General features: G+C 41.3%; 1 protein-coding gene across 1 annotated transcript in view; it reads right to left on the bottom strand.

Annotated features, from left to right (window-relative positions):
• FAF1 (Fas associated factor 1) overlaps window positions 1-25,002 on the bottom strand; it is a 700,642-nt gene that overhangs the window by 651,187 nt on the left and 24,453 nt on the right. The window contains exon 3 of the mRNA XM_053693495.1: window positions 325-371. Coding sequence (XP_053549470.1) covers window positions 325-371 — 47 coding nt within the window. The remainder of the gene's footprint in view (window positions 1-324; window positions 372-25,002) is intronic.

The following is a 25,002-nucleotide window of genomic DNA, read 5'->3' as shown; positions in this document are numbered from 1 at the left end:
ATCTCTTCTATAACTCATTGGGGTGTAATTTCTTCTACTGGCTGTGTTTACACAGGTTATCTATCGCTGGGACCTGAGGCCACAAACTTTAAGAATAGGTGGGGATACCACGGGCTAAATCAACTAATTCAAATGCCAATAAGAGTAAAGGAAATTCTTGTAAACAATATAATACACTCCAGCAGGTAAAGTAGATAGTTGGGAACAAATTAAAGGGGTGAAAATGTTTGAGTAAACTGTCCCTTTAATGTTGGGAGACTAATGAAATAAAGCATGTACTCATGATCTATTTAACCTTTTGGTGAAGGGTATAATTATACGTACCTCTGTAATATGCCATTTTCCTGTGGTATTACACCATTTATTGCTGCCTGTAAATAAAAGAGAGAAAAACACGAGCACATTAATGTCATCCAGAGAACGCAAACAACAAGGTGCAGAATGCATGATTCCAGGACAATTCACTGCAAATACCAAGAATACACATTTACCTTAATATTGTACTGATCAGTAAATCTGAGAAAATACAGAGACCAACTAAAAGTTCCAGAACTTGAGAGTATCAAAATAAGGAGCATTTTGTTTCTGCATTATCATTATCTTGTAATAGAGTTTCTCATTGCTCACTATTCGTATAACAAGAACTTACAAGGGCCATAAAACAAGTTGGGATAAAGACAAAATATAATAATATGTACTTAACTAAAATTTATACTGCAGCGCCTCGCCATTAACCCTTTCTTTTAAGTTCCCGAATTGTACAGCTCTAACTCCCCCCCCACACATTTCCTTCTATGGCTCTATCTATATCTACCATTGATTTGGTAGAATGCAGAAGTGAACACTCATCAGCTGGAGCATGCCTAGAAGCTAATAAGCTTCTGTGAACTCATTTGAAATACAATGCATGTGTTTCTGATGCTAAACACTGATAAGGGGGGGGATCAGACTACTCCAAACAGCATGGCTTTGTTATTTTGTTTATTTTTGAAAATTATTTTAAAATACTTGCCAGCAATTTTTAAACAATTTTTTATGCAAACAATTTTTACTTAATTAGCCCTTTTAGGATATGCACAGATCTCATCATGTTTTATGGCACTTTAAGGATTATATTTCTGTTAGTCACTCGTATCCCTCTTTGCCAGGATGATTAAACAAGACGCAAAACTCAAAATCCCTAATAAACTGTAATAACATCTAATAATAAAAACGTAATGTATGTGTGTTTTTGTTTTATGACCTGCAATTTTACCATTGGGTTTTTTTCCCCACACACCCAAAGATACTGGAGTGTGTCTTGCAGGATAATCCTAACCCTGCAACATGCTTCTCAGTGCTTGTTTGCCAAGTGCATAAACTAATTTATATATCTCCTTATTTGACCACAGAAAGGATAAACATACTCAAGACTCTTCAGGTTACGTCCCTGTGCTACAAAATACTGCAAATTGTACTAATATAATACAGCATTCTCCAATATCATGGACAAACCACCTGGCTAAAATATAAGATATTACGCTAAGATTAGCTTTTTATTGTTTTCAATGTTTGTTGCACAAATTAGCATTAAATAGATTTATGTTAAATTCTGCAATTAATTTGTGCCTTGGATAGCTCAGATAATATGTATAAATAACAGAAAATGGTATAGCATTACACTGCCCCCACCCAGCTACTTAAAGGAACAGTTCACCCAAAAACTTTCTCCCTTTTAAATTATTCCCAATGATCCTTTTTACCTGCTAGAGTGTATTAAATTGGTTGCAAGTAGCTCCTTTACTCCTATTTCAGCATTTGAAATATCTGATTTAGCTTGTGGTTTCCCAACCTATACTGAAAGTTTTGATACTGGAGTATATGCTATTGACAAGCCTAAGTAAACACAGTCAGCAGAAGAAGTTACACTCTCAGTGGGATGCAGGATAGTTAAGTAATAAAAACATAATTTATGCTTACCTGATAAATTTATTTCTCTTGTAGTGTATCCAGTCCACGGATCATCCATTACTTATGGAATATATTCTCCTTCCCAACAGGAAGCTGCAAGAGTCCACCCACAGCAAAGCTGCTATATAGCTCCTCCCCTAACTGCCATATTCAGTCATTCGACCGAAAACATGCAGAGAAAGGAAAAACCATAGGGTGCAGTGGTGACTGTAGTTCAAATGAAAAAATTACCTGCCTTAAAGTGACTGGGCGGGCCGTGGACTGGATACACTACAAGAGAAATAAATGTATCAGGTAAGCATAAATTATGTTTTCTCTTGTTAAGTGTATCCAGTCCACGGATCATCCATTACTTATGGAATACCAATACCAAAGCTAAAGTACACGGATGATGGGAGGGACAAGGCAGGTACTTAAACGGAAGTTACCACTGCCTGTAAAAAACCCTTTCTCCCAAAAATAGCCTCCGAAGAAGCAAGATATCAAATTTGTTAAATTTGAAAAGTATGAAGCGCAGACCAAGACTCCGTCTTGTAAATCTGTTCAACAGAAGCCACATTTAAAAAAGGCCCAAGTGAAAACCACAGCTCTAGTAGAATGAGCTGTAATCCCTTCAGGAGGCTGCTGTCCAGCAGTCTCATAAGCTAAATGAATTATGCTTTTTAACCAAAAAGACAGAGAGGCTGCTGAAGTCTTTTGACCTCTCCTCTGTCCAGAATAGACAACAAACAAGGTGAACGTTTGATGAAAACTGTAGTAGCTTGTAAGTAAAACTTTAAAGCACAAACCACGTCCAATATTGTGTAATAGACGTTCCTTCTTTGAGGAAGGATTAGGATACAAGCATGGAACAACTATCTCTTGAGTGATGTACTTGTTAGATACCACCTTAGGAAAAAACTCAGGTTGGTACGCAGGACTACCTTATCCGTACGAAGGACCAGATAAGGAGAATCACATTGTAACACAGATAACTTGTAGACTCTACGAGTCGAGGAATTAGCTACCCAAAAGGAACTTTCCAAGATAAAGATTGATATCTATGGAACAAAAAAGGTTCAAACGGAACTTCTTGAAGAACCTTAAGAATCAGGTTTAAGCTCCATGGCGGAGCAACAGTTTTAAACACAGGCTTGGATCTAACCAAAGCCTGACCAAATGCCTGAACGTCTAGAATACCTGCCAGACGCTTGTGCAAAAAAATAGACAGAGTAAAAATCTGTCCCCTTTTAAGGAATTAGCTGACAACCCTTTTCTCAAAAACATCTTGGAGAAAAGATAATATCCTGGGAATCCAGACTTTACTCCATGAGTAACCCTTGGATTCATAACAATCAGATATTTACACCATATCTATGTTCAATTTTCCTAGAGACAGGCTTTCATGTCTGTATTAAGGTATCAATGACTGACTCGGAGAAGCCATGCTTTGATAACATCAAGCGTTCAGTCTCCAGGCAGTCCATCTCAGATTGATTCTATTTAGATGGTTGAAAGGACCCTGAGGTAGAGGGACCTGTCTCAGAAGCAGAGACTGTGATGGAAAGGATGACATGTCCACCAGATCTGCATACCAGGTCCTGCGTGGCTACGCAGGCGCTGTCAAAAACACCAAAGCCCTCTCCTGCTTGGTCTTGACCTCCGGAGGAAATCCCACTCCCCCGGAAGAAAAGTCTGACGACTTAGAAAATCCACCTCCCAGTTCTCAACACCTGGGATATGGATAGCTGATAGACAAGAGTGAGTCTCTGTCCAGTGAATTATTGTAAGACTTCTAACATCGCTAGGGAACTTCTGTTCCCCCTTGATGGCTGATGTAAGCCACAGTCGTGTATATTGTCCGACTGAGTATGATGTACCTCAGAGTTGCTAACTGAGGCCAAGTCTGAAGAGCATGGAATATCACTCCCAGTTCCAGAATATTTATTAGGAGGGTCTCCTCCTAAGTCCACTATCCCTGAGCCTTCAGGGAGTTCCAGACTGCATCCCAACCTAAAAGGCTGGCATCTATTGTAACAATTGTCCCATCTGACCTGCGGAAGGTCATACCCTTGGACAGATGGACCCGACATAGTCACCAGAGAAGAGAATCTCTGGTCTCTTGGTCCAGGTTTAACAGGGGGACAAATCTGTGTAATCCCCGTTCCTCTGACTGAGCATGCATAGTTGCAGCGGTCTGAAATGTAGACGTGCAAACGGTACTATGTCCCTTGCCGCTACCATTAAGCCGATTTCATTCATGTACTGAGCCACCGAAGGGCGCGGATGGGATGAAAAAACACGGCAGAAATTTAGAAACTTTGACAACCTGGACTCCGTCAGGTAAATTTTCATTTCTACAGAATCTATCAGAGTCCCTAGGAGGGAAACCCTTGAGATTGGGGATAGAGAACTCTTTCCTTGTTCACTTTCCACCCATGTGATCTCAGAAATGCCAGTACTACGTCCGTATGAGACTGGGCAATTTGGATGTTTGACGCCTGTATCAGGATGTCGTCTAAATAAGGGGCCACTTCTATGCCCCGACCGCCAAAGCGACCCCAGAACCTCCATAAAGATTCTTGGGGCTGTAGATATCCCAAAGGAAAGAGCTACAAACTGGTAATGCCTGTCTAGAAAGGCAAACCTGAAAAACGATGGTGATCTTTATGCATCACAATGTGAGGATAAGCATCCTTCAAATCCATTGTAGTCCTCTATTGACTCTCCTGGATCATAGTTAAGATGGTACGAATAGTTTCCATCTTAAATGACCGAATTCTGAGGAATTTGTTTAAGATCTTTAGATCCAAAATAGGTCTGAAGGTTCCCTCTCCTTGGGAACCACAAACAGATTTGAGTAAAAACTCTGTCCCTGTTCCTCTCTTGGAACTGAATGGATCTCGTACACAATGTAAGAATGCCTCCTTCTTTATCTGGTTTGCAGATAATTGTGAAAGGCGAAATCTCCCCTTTTTTGGGGGGGGAATCTTTGAAATCCAGAAGATATCTCTGGGATATAAATTCCAATGCCTAGGGATCCTGGGCATCTCTTGCCCACGCCTGGGCGAAGAATGAAAGTCTGCCCCCTATAGGATCCGTTACCGGATAGGGGTCCGTTCCTTCATGCTGCCTTAGAGGCAGCAGCAGGCTCCTTGGCCTGCTTATCTTTGTTCCAGGTCCGATTGTCTCCAGACCGCCTTGGACTGAGCAAAAATTCCCTCTTGTTTTGCCTTAGAGGAAGAGGATGCCACACCTGCCCTGAAGTTTTTAAAAGGCACGAAAATTAGACTTTTTTTTTTTTTTGGCCCTTGATTTGGACCCATCCTGAGGAAGGGCATGACCTTTTCCTCCAGTGATATAAGCAATAATCTCCTTCAAACCAGGCCCGAATAGGGTCTGCCCCTTGAAGGGAAGTTAAGTAGCTTATTTATTAAAGTCACGACAGCTGACCATGATATAAGCCATAGCGCTCTGTGCGCCAGTATAGTAAAAAACAGAATTCTTACCCGTTAGTCTAGTCAAATGAACAAGGCATCAGAAAACAAAGGAATTGGCTAGCATAAGCTTGTCAAATATATTCATCCAATGGAGTCGCTTAACTGTAAAGCCTCATCAAGAGACTCAACCCAGAACGCCGCAGCAGCAGTGACAGAAGCAATGTATGCAAGGGGTTGCAGGATAAAACCCTGTTGAATAAACATTTTTTATCCATTGGATCTAAAAAGCACAACTGTCCTCGTCAGAGGTAGTGGTACGCTTAGCTAGAGTAGAAACTCTTCTCTCCACCTTAGGAACTGTCTGCCAGAAGTCCCGTGTGGTGGTAACTATTAGAAAACATTCTTCTAAAAAATAGGAGGGGAAGAGAACGGCACACCTGGTCTATCCCATTCCTTATTAAAAAAATTTTAGTAAACCTCTTTAGGTATTGGAAAAACATCAGTACACACCGGCACTGCATATTATTTATCCAGTCTACACAATTTCTCTGGCCCTGCGATTGTACACATTCATTCAGAGCAGCCAAAGCCTCCCTGAGCAACAAGTGGAGGTTCTCAAGCATAAATTTTAAATGTAGAAATATCAGAATCAGGTTAAATCATCTTCCCTGAGTCAAAAAAAAAAAAAAATCACCCACAGACTAAGCATATTGTGAGGTAGTATCATACATGGTTCTAAAAGCGTCTGTATGCTCTGTATCTACTGCCAGAGCTAACTGCTTTCCTTTAATTTCAGGTAGTCTGACTAATACTGCTGCCAGAATATTATTCACCACCTTTGCCATGTCTTGTAAAATAAACGCTATGGGCGCCCTTGATGTACTTGGCGCCATTTGAGCGTGAGTCCCTGAAGCGGGAGTCGAAGGGTCTGACACGTGGGGAGAGTTAGTCGGCATAACTTTCCCCTCGACAGAATCCCCTGGTAAAAGAAACGCTATGGGTGCCCTTGATGTACTTGGCGCCATTTGAGCGTGAGTCCCTAAAGCGGGAGTCAAAAGGTCTGACACGTGGGGAGAGTTAGTCGGCATAACTACCCCCACGACAGAATCCTCTGGTGATAATGTTTTTAAAAACAAAAAATGATCTTTATTGTTTAACATGAAATCAGTACATCTGGTACACATTCTAAGATGGGGTTCCACCATGGCTTTAAAACATAATGAACACAGAGCTTCCTCTATGTCAGACATGTTAGAACAGACTAATAATGAGACTAGTAAGCTTGGAAAACACTTTAAATCAAGTTAACAAGCAAATATATAAAACGTTACTGTGCCTTTAAGAGAAACAAATTTTGTCAAAAATTGAAAAACAGTGAAAAAAAGGCAGTAAAACAAACGAAATTTTTACAGTACATGTAATAAGGTAACAGAGCATTGCACCCACTTGCAAATGGATGATTAACCCCTTAATGCAAAAAACAGATCAAAAAAATGACAGACGTTTTTAAAAACAGACACAACAAACTGCCACAGCCAACAGTGGGAAGCTTCAGTTAACTGTTTCTATGCAAAATTTAAGCCAGCCATGTGGAAAAAACTTAGGCCCCAATAAGTTTTATCACCAAACATATGTTAAAAAACTATTAAACATGCCAGCAAACGTTTTAAAACACATTTTTACAAGAGTATGTATCTCTATTAATAAGCCTGATACCAGTCGCTATCGCTGCATTTAAGGCTTTACTTACATTACTTCGGTATCAGCAGTATTTTCTTAGTCAATTCCATTCCTAGAAAAATATTTTACTGCACATACCTTATCTGCAGGAAAACCTGCACGCCATTCCCCCTCTGAAGTACCTCACTCCTCAGAATGTGTGAGAACAGCAAATGGATCTTAGTTACGTCTGCTAAGATCATAGAAAAACGCAGGCAGATTCTTCTTCCAAATACTGCCTGAGATAAACAGCACACTCCGGTGCCATTTAAAAATAACAAACTTTTGATTGAAGAATAAACTAAGTAGAAAGCACCACAGACTCTCACGACCTCCTATCTATGTTGAGGCTTGCAAGAGAATGACTGAATATGGCAGTTAGGGGAGGAGCTATATAGCAGCTTTGCTGTGGGTGGACTCTTGCAGCTTCCTGTTGGGAAGGAGAATATATTCCATAAGTAATGGATGATCCGTGGACTGGATACACTTATCAAGAGAAATGATAATTTTCCACTGTTCTCTCTATGGATTGAGCTTTGGTGTTCCAGACAAATAAAAGACAAGGAAGCAAGTCTGTGTACATAAAAGTGATAACATAATGAGATCTGATATTACCTGAAGCTCAACCCCTTGTAATAGGCTGTGGTTTCAAAGCACAAAACCAGCTACTTCAGATACACAAAGAAACCTGAAAATGCATTCTCTCAAATATTTTATACTCTGCAGTTGGTATAACAAGTCATTTAAAATACATTAATGGAAAAACAATTTTACAGTGTACTGTCCCTTTAATAATGCCACCAGCTAGCAGAATCTGCTGTGGTGGAGAAAAGTGAAATGACCGTTTAAATGCTTTTAAAACATTTACTTGTGTGCAGATCTTTTGCAATGTGATTGTTAATTATATCACTGTATACTATGCATAAATAAAGTCTGATGCCCCTTTAAAGGGATTCCCTAACTGACCACATATAAACTGATCAAAGGGATTAGCCATTGGTGAGACAACAAAGGGAAATAACTGTCCTGAACTGAAAGATAATGCTATCACAAAATAAAACAGAATTTATGTTTACCTGATAAATTACTTTCTCCAACGGTGTGTCCGGTCCACGGCGTCATCCTTACTTGTGGGATATTCTCTTCCCCAACAGGAAATGGCAAAGAGCCCAGCAAAGCTGGTCACATGATCCCTCCTAGGCTCCGCCTACCCCAGTCATTCGACCGACGTTAAGGAGGAATATTTGCATAGGAGAAACCATATGGTACCGTGGTGACTGTAGTTAAAGAAAATAAATTATCAGACCTGATTAAAAAAACCAGGGCGGGCCGTGGACCGGACACACCGTTGGAGAAAGTAATTTATCAGGTAAACATAAATTCTGTTTTCTCCAACATAGGTGTGTCCGGTCCACGGCGTCATCCTTACTTGTGGGAACCAATACCAAAGCTTTAGGACACGGATGAAGGGAGGGAGCAAATCAGGTCACCTAAATGGAAGGCACCACGGTTTGCAAAACCTTTCTCCCAAAAATAGCCTCAGAAGAAGCAAAAGTATCAAACTTGTAAAATTTGGTAAAAGTGTGCAGTGAAGACCAAGTCGCTGCCCTACATATCTGATCAACAGAAGCCTCGTTCTTGAAGGCCCATGTGGAAGCCACAGCCCTAGTGGAATGAGCTGTGATTCTTTCGGGAGGCTGCCGTCCGGCAGTCTCGTAAGCCAATCTGATGATGCTTTTAATCCAAAAAGAGAGAGAGGTAGAAGTTGCTTTTTGACCTCTCCTTTTACCGGAATAAACAACAAACAAGGAAGATGTTTGTCTAAAATCCTTTGTAGCATCTAAATAGAATTTTAGAGCGCGAACAACATCCAAATTGTGCAACAAACGTTCCTTCTTTGAAACTGGTTTCGGACACAGAGAAGGTACGATAATCTCCTGGTTAATGTTTTTGTTAGAAACAACTTTTGGAAGAAAACCAGGTTTAGTACGTAAAACCACCTTATCTGCATGGAACACCAGATAAGGAGGAGAACACTGCAGAGCAGATAATTCTGAAACTCTTCTAGCAGAAGAAATTGCAACTAAAAACAAAACTTTCCAAGATAATAACTTAATATCAACGGAATGTAAGGGTTCAAACGGAACCCCCTGAAGAACTGAAAGAACTAAATTGAGACTCCAAGGAGGAGTCAAAGGTTTGTAAACAGGCTTAATTCTAACCAGAGCCTGAACAAAGGCTTGAACATCTGGCACAGCTGCCAGTTTTTTGTGAAGTAACACAGACAAGGCAGAAATCTGTCCCTTCAGGGAACTTGCAGATAATCCTTTTTCCAATCCTTCTTGAAGGAAGGATAGAATCTTAGGAATCTTAACCTTGTCCCAAGGGAATCCTTTAGATTCACACCAACAGATATATTTTTTCCAAATTTTGTGGTAAATCTTTCTAGTTACAGGCTTTCTGGCCTGAACAAGAGTATCGATAACAGAATCTGAGAACCCTCGCTTCGATAAGATCAAGCGTTCAATCTCCAAGCAGTCAGCTGGAGTGAAACCAGGTTCGGATGTTCGAACGGACCCTGAACAAGAAGGTCTCGTCTCAAAGGTAGCTTCCAAGGTGGAGCCGATGACATATTCACCAGATCTGCATACCAAGTCCTGCGTGGCCACGCAGGAGCTATCAAGATCACCGACGCCCTCTCCTGATTGATCCTGGCTACCAGCCTGGGGATGAGAGGAAACGGCGGGAACACATAAGCTAGTTTGAAGGTCCAAGGTGCTACTAGTGCATCCACTAGAGCCGCCTTGGGATCCCTGGATCTGGACCCGTAGCAAGGAACTTTGAAGTTCTGACGAGAGGCCATCAGATCCATGTCTGGAACGCCCCACAGCTGAGTGACTTGGGCAAAGATTTCCGGATGGAGTTCCCACTCCCCCGGATGCAATGTCTGACGACTCAGAAAATCCGCTTCCCAATTTTCCACTCCTGGGATGTGGATAGCGGACAGGTGGCAGGAGTGAGACTCCGCCCATAGAATGATTTTGGTCACTTCTTCCATCGCTAGGGAACTCCTTGTTCCCCCCTGATGGTTGATGTACGCAACAGTTGTCATGTTGTCTGATTGAAACCGTATGAACTTGGCCCTCGCTAGCTGAGGCCAAGCCTTGAGAGCATTGAATATCGCTCTCAGTTCCAGAATATTTATCGGTAGAAGAGATTCTTCCCGAGACCAAAGACCCTGAGCTTTCAGGGATCCCCAGACCGCGCCCCAGCCCATCAGACTGGCGTCGGTCGTGACAATGACCCACTCTGGTCTGCGGAATGTCATCCCTTGTGACAGGTTGTCCAGGGACAGCCACCAACGGAATGAGTCTCTGGTCCTCTGATTTACTTGTATCTTCGGAGACAAGTCTGTATAATCCCCATTCCACTGACTGAGCATGCACAGTTGTAATGGTCTTAGATGAATGCGCGCAAAAGGAACTATGTCCATTGCCGCTACCATCAACCCGATCACTTCCATGCACTGAGCTATGGAAGGAAGAGGAACGGAATGAAGTATCCGACAAGAGTCTAGAAGCTTTGTTTTTCTGGCCTCTGTCAGAAATATCCTCATTTCTAAGGAGTCTATTATTGTTCCCAAGAAGGGAACCCTTGTTGACGGAGATAGAGAACTCTTTTCCACGTTCACTTTCCATCCGTGAGATCTGAGAAAGGCCAGGACTATGTCCGTGTGAGCCTTTGCTTGAGGAAGGGACGACGCTTGAATCAGAATGTCGTCCAAGTAAGGTACTACAGCAATGCCCCTTGGTCTTAGCACAGCTAGAAGGGACCCTAGTACCTTTGTGAAAATCCTTGGAGCAGTGGCTAATCCGAAAGGAAGCGCCACGAACTGGTAATGCTTGTCCAGGAATGCGAACCTTAGGAACCGATGATGTTCCTTGTGGATAGGAATATGTAGATACGCATCCTTTAAATCCACCGTGGTCATGAATTGACCTTCCTGGATGGAAGGAAGAATAGTTCGAATGGTTTCCATCTTGAACGATGGAACCTTGAGAAACTTGTTTAAGATCTTGAGATCTAAGATTGGTCTGAACGTTCCCTCTTTTTTGGGAACTATGAACAGATTGGAGTAGAACCCCATCCCTTGTTCTCTTAATGGAACAGGATGAATCACTCCCATTTTTAACAGGTCTTCTACACAATGTAAGAATGCCTGTCTTTTTATGTGGTCTGAAGACAACTGAGACCTGTGGAACCTCCCCCTTGGGGGAAGCCCCTTGAATTCCAGAAGATAACCTTGGGAGACTATTTCTAGCGCCCAAGGATCCAGAACATCTCTTGCCCAAGCCTGAGCGAAGAGAGAGAGTCTGCCCCCCACCAGATCCGGTCCCGGATCGGGGGCCAACATTTCATGCTGTCTTGGTAGCAGTGGCAGGTTTCTTGGCCTGCTTTCCCTTGTTCCAGCCTTGCATTGGTCTCCAAGCTGGCTTGGCTTGAGAAGTATTACCCTCTTGCTTAGAGGACGTAGCACTTTGGGCTGGTCCGTTTCTACGAAAGGGACGAAAATTAGGTTTATTTTTTGCCTTGAAAGGCCGATCCTGAGGAAGGGCGTGGCCCTTACCCCCAGTGATATCAGAGATAATCTCTTTCAAGTCAGGGCCAAACAGCGTTTTCCCCTTGAAAGGAATGTTAAGTAGCTTGTTCTTGGAAGACGCATCAGCCGACCAAGATTTCAACCAAAGCGCTCTGCGCGCCACAATAGCAAACCCAGAATTCTTAGCCGCTAACCTAGCCAATTGCAAAGTGGCGTCTAGGGTAAAAGAATTAGCCAATTTGAGAGCATTGATTCTGTCCATAATCTCCTCATAAGGAGGAGAATCACTATCGACCGCCCATATCAGCTCATCGAACCAGAAACATGCGGCTGTAGCGACAGGGACAACGCATGAAATTGGTTGTAGAAGGTAACCCTGCTGAACAAACATCTTTTTAAGCAAACCTTCTAATTTTTTATCCATAGGATCTTTGAAAGCACAACTATCCTCTATGGGTATAGTGGTGCGTTTGTTTAAAGTGGAAACCGCTCCCTCGACCTTGGGGACTGTCTGCCATAAGTCCTTTCTGGGGTCGACCGTAGGAAAAAAATTTTTAAATATGGGGGGAGGGACGAAAGGAATACCGGGCCTTTCCCATTCTTTATTAACAATGTCCGCCACCCGCTTGGGTATAGGAAAAGCTTCTGGGAGCCCCGGCACCTCTAGGAACTTGTCCATTTTACATAGTTTCTCTGGGATGACCAACTTGTCACAATCATCCAGAGTGGATAATACCTCCTTAAGCAGAATGAGGAGATGTTCCAACTTAAATTTAAATGTAATCACATCAGGTTCAGCTTGTTGAGAAATGTTCCCTGAATCAGTAATTTCTCCCTCAGACAAAACCTCCCTGGCCCCATCAGACTGGGTTAGGGGCCCTTCAGAAACATTATTATCAGCGTCGTCATGCTCTTCGGTATCTAAAACAGAGCAGTCGCGCTTACGCTGATAAGTGTTCATTTTGGCTAAAATGTTTTTGACAGAATTATCCATTACAGCCGTTAATTGTTGCATAGTAAGGAGTATTGGCGCGCTAGATGTACTAGGGGCCTCCTGAGTGGGCAAGACTCGTGTAGACGAAGGAGGGAATGATGCAGTACCATGCTTACTCCCCTCACTTGAGGAATCATCTTGGGCATCATTGTCATTGTCACATAAATCACATTTATTTAAATGAATAGGAATTCTGGCTTCCCCACATTCAGAACACAGTCTATCTGGTAGTTCAGACATGTTAAACAGGCATAAACTTGATAACAAAGTACAAAAAACGTTTTAAAATAAAACCGTTACTGTCACTTTAAATTTTAAACTGAACACACTTTATTACTGCAATTGCGAAAAAACATGAAGGAATTGTTCAAAATTCACCAAATTTTCACCACAGTGTCTTAAAGCCTTAAAAGTATTGCACACCAAATTTGGAAGCTTTAACCCATAAAATAACGGAACCGGAGCCGTTTTGAACTTTAACCCCTTTACAGTCCCTGGTATCTGCTTTGCTGAGACCCAACCAAGCCCAAAGGGGAATACGATACCAAATGACGCCTTCAGAAAGTCTTTTCTAAGTATCAGAGCTCCTCTCACATGCGACTGCATGCCATGCCTCTCAAAAACAAGTGCGCAACACCGGCGCGAAAATGAGGCTCTGCCTATGATTAGGGAAAGCCCCTAAAGAATAAGGTGTCTAAAACAGTGCCTGCCGATATTATTATATCAAAATACCCAAATAAAATGATTCCTCAAGGCTAAATATGTGTTAATAATGAATCGATTTAGCCCAGAAAAAGTCTACAGTCTTAATAAGCCCTTGTGAAGCCCTTATTTACGATCGTAATAAACATGGCTTACCGGATCCCATAGGGAAAATGACAGCTTCCAGCATTACATCGTCTTGTTAGAATGTGTCATACCTCAAGCAGCAAGAGACTGCTCACTGTTCCCCCAACTGAAGTTAATTGCTCTCAACAGTCCTGTGTGGAACAGCCATGGATTTTAGTGACGGTTGCTAAAATCATTTTCCTCATACAAACAGAAATCTTCATCTCTTTTCTGTTTCTGAGTAAATAGTACATACCAGCACTATTTTAAAATAACACACTCTTGATTGAATAATAAAAACTACAGTTAAACACTAAAAAACTCTAAGCCATCTCCGTGGAGATGTTGCCTGTACAACGGCAAAGAGAATGACTGGGGTAGGCGGAGCCTAGGAGGGATCATGTGACCAGCTTTGCTGGGCTCTTTGCCATTTCCTGTTGGGGAAGAGAATATCCCACAAGTAAGGATGACGCCGTGGACCGGACACACCTATGTTGGAGAAATTAAGTTTAAAAAGCCTTTAGATTTATTTTTAGCTTTAAAAATTGTACAAAATCAAACTTCTTGATATTTTGTGTCATTTTATAGATACAATAGAGCAGTCCCTTTAATCTAAATTATCTCAAATGAGTGAGGAATCCAACCTCCATCCTAGAATTAGAGCGAGGGCTAAACCGCTGGATTAATGGGGCTCTGTCATTACAGATATTAAACATAAAAAAATGCACCAAGCATATCACAGCTTTAAATGGTGCAATTCAGTTCAATCCGCAGTTGCTGGTTGTAAAAACCTTGTACAGTGATAATGTATGAATAGAGAGATTAAGTGTAACCGTTTGTTCTACCTTATTATAAGTGATTATTTATGTGAAATCAAGTTGAACTATATCAAATATGTTTTCAATAAATATTACCAAAAACCAAATAATGTATTTATTAAATACTAGAGGCCTCATATACAAATGAATGTATCCGTAAACTTGATTTCTTCATAAAATGGATTCCCTCTTAGATAAGAACGTAATATTGTAATAATGTATTTGTTTTATTGCCCTATACATTCATCAGTAGAGTTTATTGTTAATTAAAGGTGACGCGTTTTATGTTTGTAGGTAACTATTTTCTTGATTGCCGTTTTAAGTCTGTTTTAGTTAAAGAGACATTTTAATGCAAAATCATTCCAGCATGTCCTTTAGCATTACTGGTTAAAGATAACTGTGTTTAATCTCCAGAAAATGGTTTAACACTGTTAAATTCCCGCTTGGGAGATACTGTGCAGGACGACGCTGGTCAGCCATTATAGGGACACTGAACCCAAATTTTTTATTTCATGATTCAGATAAAGCATTCAATTTTAAGCAACTTTCTAATTTACTCCTATTATCAATTTTTCTTCATTCTCTTGCTATCTTTATTTGAAATAGCAGGAATATAAGCATAGGTGCCGGATAATTTTTGGTTCAGACACTGGGTAGCACTTGCTGATTGGTGGCTACATTTAGCCACCAATCAGCACGTGTTACCCAAGTGCTGAAAAATGTGACAGTAGCACAACATCGCCAACAGGTTTTCTGCTTGAAGCTCCTGAGTGGATCTTTTTCTATGAGTATAAGCTCATTTAAGGGGGTTAAATACAATTTTATCTAAGGTTGGTGATGCAAAAATGGCATGCTCTAACCAACCATGTCCTACTCATAGTAGAAAGATGATAAGAGGAATATGTGTGCATCCACCAATCAGCATCTAGCGCTCCTGGGCCTATTTAGGTATGCTTTTCAACAAAGAATACCAAGAGAACGGAGTAAATTAGATAATAGAAGTAAATTGATTTTTTTTTTTTTTTTAATTGTATGTTCTATCTGAATCATGACCCTCCGCTCCTCCAAATTGTGTGTCTGCACCTAGGAGGGAACTAAAAGGTCTTAAAATCATAATACACTTTTTAAAGCAGCAAACATACTAATAGACGTACATGAACCCATAATACAGCGTGCAAAAGCACAGGTACATCACTGGACCACATTTCTAGGCCAATGTTTGCAAACCAAAGCAATATCAGTTTCAGGATTGTACTTTTTTTTTTTCTAAATCTGATATCCAGCTCTGAAAGTGAATTTAAAATTCCACTGTGGATCATTTGTGTGAAAAGTATTGACACCCATGATCTCAAAGGTCACTTTTAGCTATGGGAATTTAAAAAATAAATACTTCCTGACATGCTTTTAGGACAGAACCCACATTATTAAAGTATATCCACTAGAGGGCGCACATAGACTAGATTATAGTTTAGAACATCATCCGTTCTTGTAGATCCTTTCTTTTTGTACTTCTAAATTCATGAGATGTTCAATTTATTACATAAAGGTTATTACATAAACATAAAACGTGCCACAAGCAATTTGCGAGGTTTTACAGCTTTGACGTACCTGCTAGCCAATCAGACACAATAAGTATGTAAGCTTGATTCTTGTTCTTTACAATTCTCTCATTTTCTTTTCTTCTCTCTCCCCCCTCTCTCTCTCTCCTCACTATCTCTCTCTTTTCTTGCTATCTCTCTCTCCTCGCTATCTCTCTCTCTCTCTCTCCTCAGTGCATTTGACAGTTTTTCACAGTTCGACGATGTTAGTTCATGTGTGCCTCATGTGTGTCATATAGGTAACATTGTGCTAACTCCTGTGGAGTTATTTATGAGTTGGCACTGATTGGCTAAAATGCAAGTCTATCAAAAGAACTGAAATAAGGGGGCAGTCTGCAGAGGTTTAGATACAATGTAATTACAGGAGGTAAAAGTGTAATAATATCACACTGTTGGTTATGCAAAACTGGGGAAAGGGTAATAAAGGGATTTTTTATCTTTAATGTCACTTTCTATGAAGATAATAGAAGAAAAAGTTACCCTAACCTTTTATTTCTACATTTTTCTTTAAGTGTGAGGGAATCTAAACTGAAATAATCATTTAAAATAAATTCAAAAACACTTTAGTTTCATAATAATGCTGCACAATAATCTATGCAAATGTATGCTAATTTATGGTAATTCTCATGGCTGTGTTTCTCCATAATAAAAAGGTGCCACCCCCCTAGTGCTGAGGCCCAGCAGAACAGGTGAGATTCTTTACAAACTCAGGCTGTGCCTACAAGATAAAACTACCCTTTTTACGTATAAACAGAACCCACATAAAACACTTGCAGGGAGCATCTGTTTCACAAAGAGCTCACTATTGTCCGGAAGTTGTCTACACACGATGGTGCCAAATCTTTTAACTTGTGGCCTGAATGATGATTCTGCATTTTTTCTTGGAGTCTGTACAAAGAAAATAGGAATAGGAGAAACTGTTCCAGTTTTGCAGTCACCAAATCCCTAATATTTTCATAGAAAAACAATCTTGGAACTTACATTTCTAAGTGGCTGAAATCAGAGCTAACGGTTTCCTGTGTTTGAAGATACAACTCTATCATGCTTGTTTACCGACCAGCCTTGAATACACAAACATACCTACAGTTTACAAATGACGCAACACGCACACGATCCAAACAGAGCTGTCGTAACAGACACCGAAAAAATCTCCTAAAAACAGAATTTATGTTTACCTGATAAATTTCTTTCTCCAACGGTGTGTCCGGTCCACGGCGTCATCCTTACTTGTGGGATATTCTCTTCCCCAACAGGAAATGGCAAAGAGCCCAGCAAAGCTGGTCACATGATCCCTCCTAGGCTCCGCCTACCCCAGTCATTCGACCGACGTTAAGGAGGAATATTAGCATAGGAGAAACCATATGGTACCGTGGTGACTGTAGTTAAAGAAAATAAATTATCAGACCTGATTAAAAAAACCAGGGCGGGCCGTGGACCGGACACACCGTTGGAGAAAGAAATTTATCAGGTAAACATAAATTCTGTTTTCTCCAACATAGGTGTGTCCGGTCCACGGCGTCATCCTTACTTGTGGGAACCAATACCAAAGCTTTAGGACACGGATGAAGGGAGGGAGCAAATCAGGTCACCTAAATGGAAGGCACCACGGCTTGCAAAACCTTTCTCCCAAAAATAGCCTCAGAAGAAGCAAAAGTATCAAACTTGTAAAATTTGGTAAAAGTGTGCAGTGAAGACCAAGTCGCTGCCCTACATATCTGATCAACAGAAGCCTCGTTCTTGAAGGCCCATGTGGAAGCCACAGCCCTAGTGGAATGAGCTGTGATTCTTTCGGGAGGCTGCCGTCCGGCAGTCTCGTAAGCCAATCTGATGATGCTTTTAATCCAAAAAGAGAGAGAGGTAGAAGTTGCTTTTTGACCTCTCCTTTTACCTGAATAAACAACAAACAAGTAAGATGTTTGTCTAAAATCCTTTGTAGCATCTAAATAGAATTTTAGAGCGCGAACAACATCCAAATTGTGCAACAAACGTTCCTTCTTTGAAACTGGTTTCGGACACAGAGAAGGCACGATAATCTCCTGGTTAATGTTTTTGTTAGAAACAACTTTCGGAAGAAAACCAGGTTTAGTACGTAAAACCACCTTATCTGCATGGAACACCAGATAAGGAGGGGAACACTGCAGAGCAGATAATTCTGAAACTCTTCTAGCAGAAGAAATTGCAACTAAAAACAAAACTTTCCAAGATAATAACTTAATATCAACGGAATGTAAGGGTTCAAACGGAACCCCCTGAAGAACTGAAAGAACTAAATTGAGACTCCAAGGAGGAGTCAAAGGTTTGTAAACAGGCTTAATTCTAACCAAAGCCTGAACAAAGGCTTGAACATCTGGCACAGCTGCCAGCTTTTTGTGAAGTAACACCGACAAGGCAGAAATCTGTCCCTTCAGGGAACTTGCCGATAATCCTTTTTCCAATCCTTCTTGAAGGAAGGATAGAATCCTAGGAATCTTAACCTTGTCCCAAGGGAATCCTTTAGATTCACACCAACAGATATATTTTTTCCAAATTTTGTGGTAAATCTTTCTAGTTACAGGCTTTCTGGCCTGAACAAGAGTATCGATAACAGAATCTGAGAAACCTCGCTTCGATAAAATCAAGCGTTCAATCTCCAGGCAGTCAGCTGGAGTGAAACCAGATTCGGATGTTCGAACGGACCCTGAACAAGAAGGTCTCGTCTCAAAGGTAGCTTCCAAGGTGGAGCCGATGACATATTCACCAGATCTGCATACCAAGTCCTGCGTGGCCACGCAGGAGCTATCAAGATCACCGACGCCCTCTCCTGATTGATCCTGGCTACCAGCCTGGGAATGAGAGGAAACGGCGGAAACACATAAGCTAGTTTGAAGGTCCAAGGTGCTACTAGTGCATCCACTAGAGCCGCCTTGGGATCCCTGGATCTGGACCCGTAACAGGGAACTTTGAAGTTCTGACGAGAGGCCATCAGATCCATGTCTGGAATGCCCCACAGCTGAGTGACTAGGGCAAAGATTTCCGGATGGAGTTCCCACTCCCCCGGATGCAATGTCTGACGACTCAGAAAATCCGCTTCCCAATTTTCCACTCCCGGGATGTGGATAGCAGACAGGTGGCAGGAGTGAGACTCCGCCCATAGAATAATCTTGGTCACTTCCTCCATCGCTAGGGAACTCCTTGTTCCCCCCTGATGGTTGATGTACGCAACAGTCGTCATGTTGTCTGATTGAAATCGTATGAACTTGGTCCTTGCTAGCTGAGGCCAAGCCTTGAGAGCATTGAATATCGCTCTCAGTTCCAGAATATTTATCGGTAGAAGAGATTCTTCCCGAGACCAAAGACCCTGAGCTTTCAGGGATCCCCAGACCGCGCCCCAGCCCGTCAGACTGGCGTCGGTCGTGACAATGACCCACTCTGGTCTGCGGAATGTCATCCCTTGTGACAGGTTGTCCAGGGACAGCCACCAACGGAGTGAGTCTCTGGTCCTCTGATTTACTTGTATCTTTGGAGACAAGTCTGTATAGTCCCCATTCCACTGACTGAGCATGCACAGTTGTAATGGTCTTAGATGAATGCGCGCAAAAGGAACTATGTCCATTGCCGCTACCATCAACCCGATCACTTCCATGCAGTGAGCTACGGAAGGAAGAGGAACGGAATGAAGAATCCGACAAGAGTCCAGAAGCTTTGTTATTCTGGCCTCTGTTAGAAAAATCCTCATTTCTGAGGAATCTATAATTGTTCCCAAGAAGGGAACCCTTGTTGACGGGGATAGAGAACTCTTTTCCACGTTCACTTTCCAGCCGTGAGATCTGAGAAAGGCCAGGACGATATCCGTGTGAGCCTTTGCTCGAGGGAGGGACGACGCTTGAATCAGAATGTCGTCCAGGTAAGGTACTACTGCAATGCCCCTTGGTCTTAGCACCGCTAGAAGGGACCCTAGTACCTTTGTGAAAATCCTTGGAGCAGTGGCTAATCCGAAAGGAAGCGCCACGAACTGGTAATGTTTGTCCAGGAATGCAAACCTTAGGAACCGATGATGTTCCTTGTGGATAGGAATATGTAGATACGCATCCTTTAAATCCACCGTGGTCATGAATTGACCTTCCTGGATGGAAGGAAGGATAGTTCGAATGGTTTCCATCTTGAACGATGGGACCTTGAGAAATTTGTTTAAGATCTTGAGATCTAGGATTGGTCTGAACGTTCCCTCTTTTTTGGGAACTATGAACAGATTGGAGTAGAACCCCATCCCTTGTTCTCTTAATGGAACAGGATGAATCACTCCCATTTTTAACAGGTCTTCTACACAATGTAAGAACGCCTGTCTTTTTATGTGGTCTGAAGACAACTGAGACCTGTGGAACCTCCCCCTTGGGGGAAGTCCCTTGAATTCCAGAAGATAACCCTGGGAGACTATTTCTAGCGCCCAAGGATCCAGAACATCTCTTGCCCAAGCCTGAGCGAAGAGAGAGAGTCTGCCCCCCACCAGATCCGGACCCGGATCGGGGGCCAATATTTCATGCTGTCTTGGTAGCAGTGGCAGGTTTCTTGGCCTGCTTTCCCTTGTTCCAGCCTTGCATTGGTCTCCAAGCTGGCTTGGCCTGAGAAGTATTACCCTCTTGCTTAGAGGACGTAGCACCTTGGGCTGGTCCGTTTTTACGAAAGGGACGAAAATTAGGTCTATTTTTTGCCTTGAAAGGCCGATCCTGAGGAAGGGCGTGGCCCTTACCCCCAGTGATATCAGAGATAATCTCTTTCAAGTCAGGACCAAACAGCGTTTTCCCCTTGAAAGGAATGTTTAGTAGCTTGTTCTTGGAAGACGCATCAGCCGACCAAGATTTCAACCAAAGCGCTCTGCGCGCCACAATAGCAAACCCAGAATTCTTAGCCGCTAACTTAGCCAATTGCAAAGAGGCGTCTAGAGTGAAAGAATTAGCCAATTTGAGAGCATTGATTCTGTCCATAATCTCCTCATAAGGAGGAGAGTCACTATCGAGCACCTTAATCAGTTCATCAAACCAGAAATATGCGGCTGTAGTGACAGGGACAATGCATGAAATGGGTTGTAGAAGGTAACCCTGCTGAACAAACATCTTTTTAAGCAAACCTTCTAATTTCTTATCCATAGGATCTTTGAAAGCACAACTATCCTCTATGGGAATAGTGGTGCGTTTGTTTAAAGTAGAAACCGCTCCCTCGACCTTGGGGACTGACTGCCATAAGTCCTTTCTGGGGTCGACCATAGGAAACAATTTTTTAAATATGGGGGGAGGGACGAAAGGAATACCGGGCCTTTCCCATTCTTTATTAACAATGTCCGCCACCCGCTTGGGTATAGGAAAAGCTTCTGGGAGCCCCGGCACCTCTAGGAACTTGTCCATTTTACATAGTTTCTCTGGGATGACCAAATTTTCACAATCATCCAGAGTGGATAATACCTCCTTAAGCAAAATGCGGAGATGTTCCAATTTAAATTTAAATGTAATCACATCAGATTCAGCCTGCTGAGAAATGTTCCCTAAATCAGTAATTTCTCCCTCAGACAAAACCTCCCTGGCCCCCTCAGATTGGGTTAGGGGCCCTTCAGAGATATTAATATCAGCGTCGTCATGCTCTTCAGTAACTAAAACAGAGCATCCACGCTTACGCTGACAAGGGTTCATTTTGGCTAAAATGTTTTTGACAGAATTATCCATTACAGCCGTTAATTGTTGCATAGTAAGGAGTATTGGCGCGCTAGATGTACTAGGGGCCTCCTGAGTGGGCAAGACTCGTGTAGACGAAGGAGGGAATGATGCAGTACCATGCTTACTCCCCTCACTTGAGGAATCATCTTGGGCATCATTGTCATTATCACATAAATCACATTTATTTAAATGAATAGGAATTCTGGCTTCCCCACATTCAGAACACAGTCTATCTGGTAGTTCAGACATGTTAAACAGGCATAAACTTGATAAGAAAGTACAAAAAACGTTTTGAAATAAAACCGTTACTGTCACTTTAAATTTTAAACTGAACACACTTTATTACTGCAATTGCGAAAAAACATGAAGGAATTGTTCAAAATTCACCAAACTTTCACCACAGTGTCTTAAAGCCTTGAAAATATTGCACACCAATTTTGGAAGCTTTAACCCTTAAAATAACGGAACCGGAGCCGTTTTAAGCTTTAACCCCTTTACAGTCCCTGGTATCTGCTTTGCTGAGACCCAACCAAACCCAAAGGGGAATACGATACCAAATGACGCCTTCAGAAGTCTTTTATAAGTATCAGAGCTCCTCTCACATGCGACTGCATGCCATGCCTCTCAAAAACAAGTGCGCAACACCGGCGCGAAAATGAGACTCTGGCCATCTCCGTGGAGATGTTGCCTGTACAACGGCAAAGAGAATGACTGGGGTAGGCGGAGCCTAGGAGGGATCATGTGACCAGCTTTGCTGGGCTCTTTGCCATTTCCTGTTGGGGAAGAGAATATCCCACAAGTAAGGATGACGCCGTGGACCGGACACACCTATGTTGGAGAAATAAGAAAATAATGAAACATTTATACTATCACATTACACAGATAAAAACAGTCACTCTGCAAGACTGTGACCCTAAACCAGGGTGTATACAGTGTCTGGATCATGTATGTGCAAAGGATGTGGATTATACGCCCACATCACCTGCAATCTACACTTAAACTGGCCCAAACAATCCTTTAAAACACAAACATCACCGCAGTGTAACCCTTTAAAGGGAAGGTAAAGGAGGATACTGTAACCCAAACAGACGCCCAACACAGCTGCATAGAACGTTTCTTTCTAAAAGCAGGTGCTAGAAAGAGGCATTTTTCTTTCCCCGAGTACAAAACCCTTTTTGTGAGCTGATGTTTGGAAGCCGTGCAGCAGAGGAACTGCGAGTCATCAGGTTTACAGGTGCACAAATGAGCAGCTTTATAAAAAGAATTCATTTCAGATGCCCTGCCAGACCGCAAAGGCACTTTACACTGATTTATTCTTTTTTTTTTCTTTTTTTTTTTTAAACACACAGGAATTTGGAGGAAGATTAGACTCTGTACCCCTAAGTCTGATGCTGGATCTTAGCAAAAATCAGCTAAACATATAAACATTTTACTGCAAAGTGGAAGCACGTTATGGTTTTGCCCAGGCCGTCCACAGTGGATACACATTTACCAGGCCAGTTGCAGTAAAGCTTCCACCCACAGATCACACCACTAACATTACCTCCCACTGCAGAAACTTATAACCCTTTCAGAAGCAGTCGGTACTTAATCAGCACATACAGACCTGGACTCTCAAACATTCTCAGTGCATCTTACTAAAGGCAAACAAGTGCTTAATCCTAGGCAGGAGCATGGGCTGACTGTCAGTGTGAGGGTTTATAATGATCTGTAGCATTGCAGGAGACACTATTTCTATAATAATACAAGGATCTCCACACACCACCAAACATGTTATAATAGCGTTTAGTGTCTATAATAGCGTTTAGTGTCTATAATAGTGTTTAGTGTCTATAATAGTGTTTAGTGTCTAGAAGATCAGACAGTTTAGTACCATGGTATAATAGTGTTTAGTGTCTATAATAGCGTTTAGTGTCTATAATAGCGTTTAGTGTCTATAATAGTGTTTAGTGTCTATAATAGTGTTTAGTGTCTATAATAGTGTTTAGTGTCTATAATAGTGTTTAGTGTCTATAATAGCGTTTAGTGTCTATAATAGCGTTTAGTGTCTATAATAGTGTTTAGTGTCTATAATAGTGTTTAGTGTCTATAATAGCGTTTAGTGTCTATAATAGCGTTTAGTGTCTATAATAGCGTTTAGTGTCTATAATAGTGTTTAGTGTCTATAATAGTGTTTAGTGTCTATAATAGCGTTTAGTGTCTATAATAGTGTTTAGTGTCTATAATAGTGTTTAGTGTCTATAATAGCGTTTAGTGTCTATAATAGCGTTTAGTGTCTATAATAGCGTTTAGTGTCTATAATAGCGTTTAGTGTCTATAATAGCGTTTAGTGTCTATAATAGCGTTTAGTGTCTATAATAGCGTTTAGTGTCTATAATAGTGTTTAGTGTCTAGAAGATCAGACAGTTTAGTACCATGGTATAATAGTGTTTAGTGTCTATAATAGTGTTTAGTGTCTATAATAGCGTTTAGTGTCTATAATAGCGTTTAGTGTCTATAATAGCGTTTAGTGTCTATAATAGCGTTTAGTGTCTATAATAGTGTTTAGTGTCTAGAAGATCAGACAGTTTAGTACCATGGTATAATAGTGTTTAGTGTCTATAATAGTGTTTAGTGTCTATAATAGTGTTTAGTGTCTATAAGATCAGACAGTTTAGTATCATGTTATATTAGTGTTTAGTGTCTATAAGATCAGTCAGTTTAGTATCATGTTATAATAGTGTTTAGTGTATATAAGATCAGACAGTTTAGTATCATGTTATAATAGTGTTTAGTGTCTATAAGATCAGACAGTTTAGGATCATGTTATAATAGTGTTTAGTGTCTATAAGATCAGACAGTTTAGGATCATGTTATAATAGTGTTTAGTGTCTATAAGATAAGACAGTTTAGTACGTTATAATAGTGTTTAGTGTCTATAAGATAAGACAGTTTAGTATCATGTTATAATAGTGTTTAGTGTCTATAAGATCAGACAGTTTAGTATCATGTTATAATAGTGTTTAGTGTCTATAAGATCAGACAGTTTAGTATCATGTTATAATAGTGTTTAGTGTCTATAAGATCAGACCGTTTAGTATCATGTTATAATGGTGTTTAGTGTCTATAATAGTCTTTAGTGTCTAGAAGATCAGACAGTACTGGAGCATTTAACTGCTGAAAGAAAACAAAAATAGTGTTTTGATTTATTTTTTGGAAAATATTAGGTGTCTAGGAATTCCTAAGGTACTAGTTTTATGTAAAATTACTTAAAACATATGCGGCTAGATTACGAGTCTTGCGTTAGGCTTAAAAAGCAGCGTTGGCCGGTCCCAACGCTGCTTTTTAACGCCTGCTGGTATTACGAGTCTTGCAGGTACAGGTGTACCGCTCACTTTTTTGGCCAGACTCGG

Source organism: Bombina bombina, chromosome 10 (assembly GCF_027579735.1).
Source record: "Bombina bombina isolate aBomBom1 chromosome 10, aBomBom1.pri, whole genome shotgun sequence".
NCBI lineage: Eukaryota > Metazoa > Chordata > Amphibia > Anura > Bombinatoridae > Bombina > Bombina bombina.
Note: the sequence above shows the minus strand (reverse complement) of the source record. Positions and strands in the feature narration are given on the sequence as shown.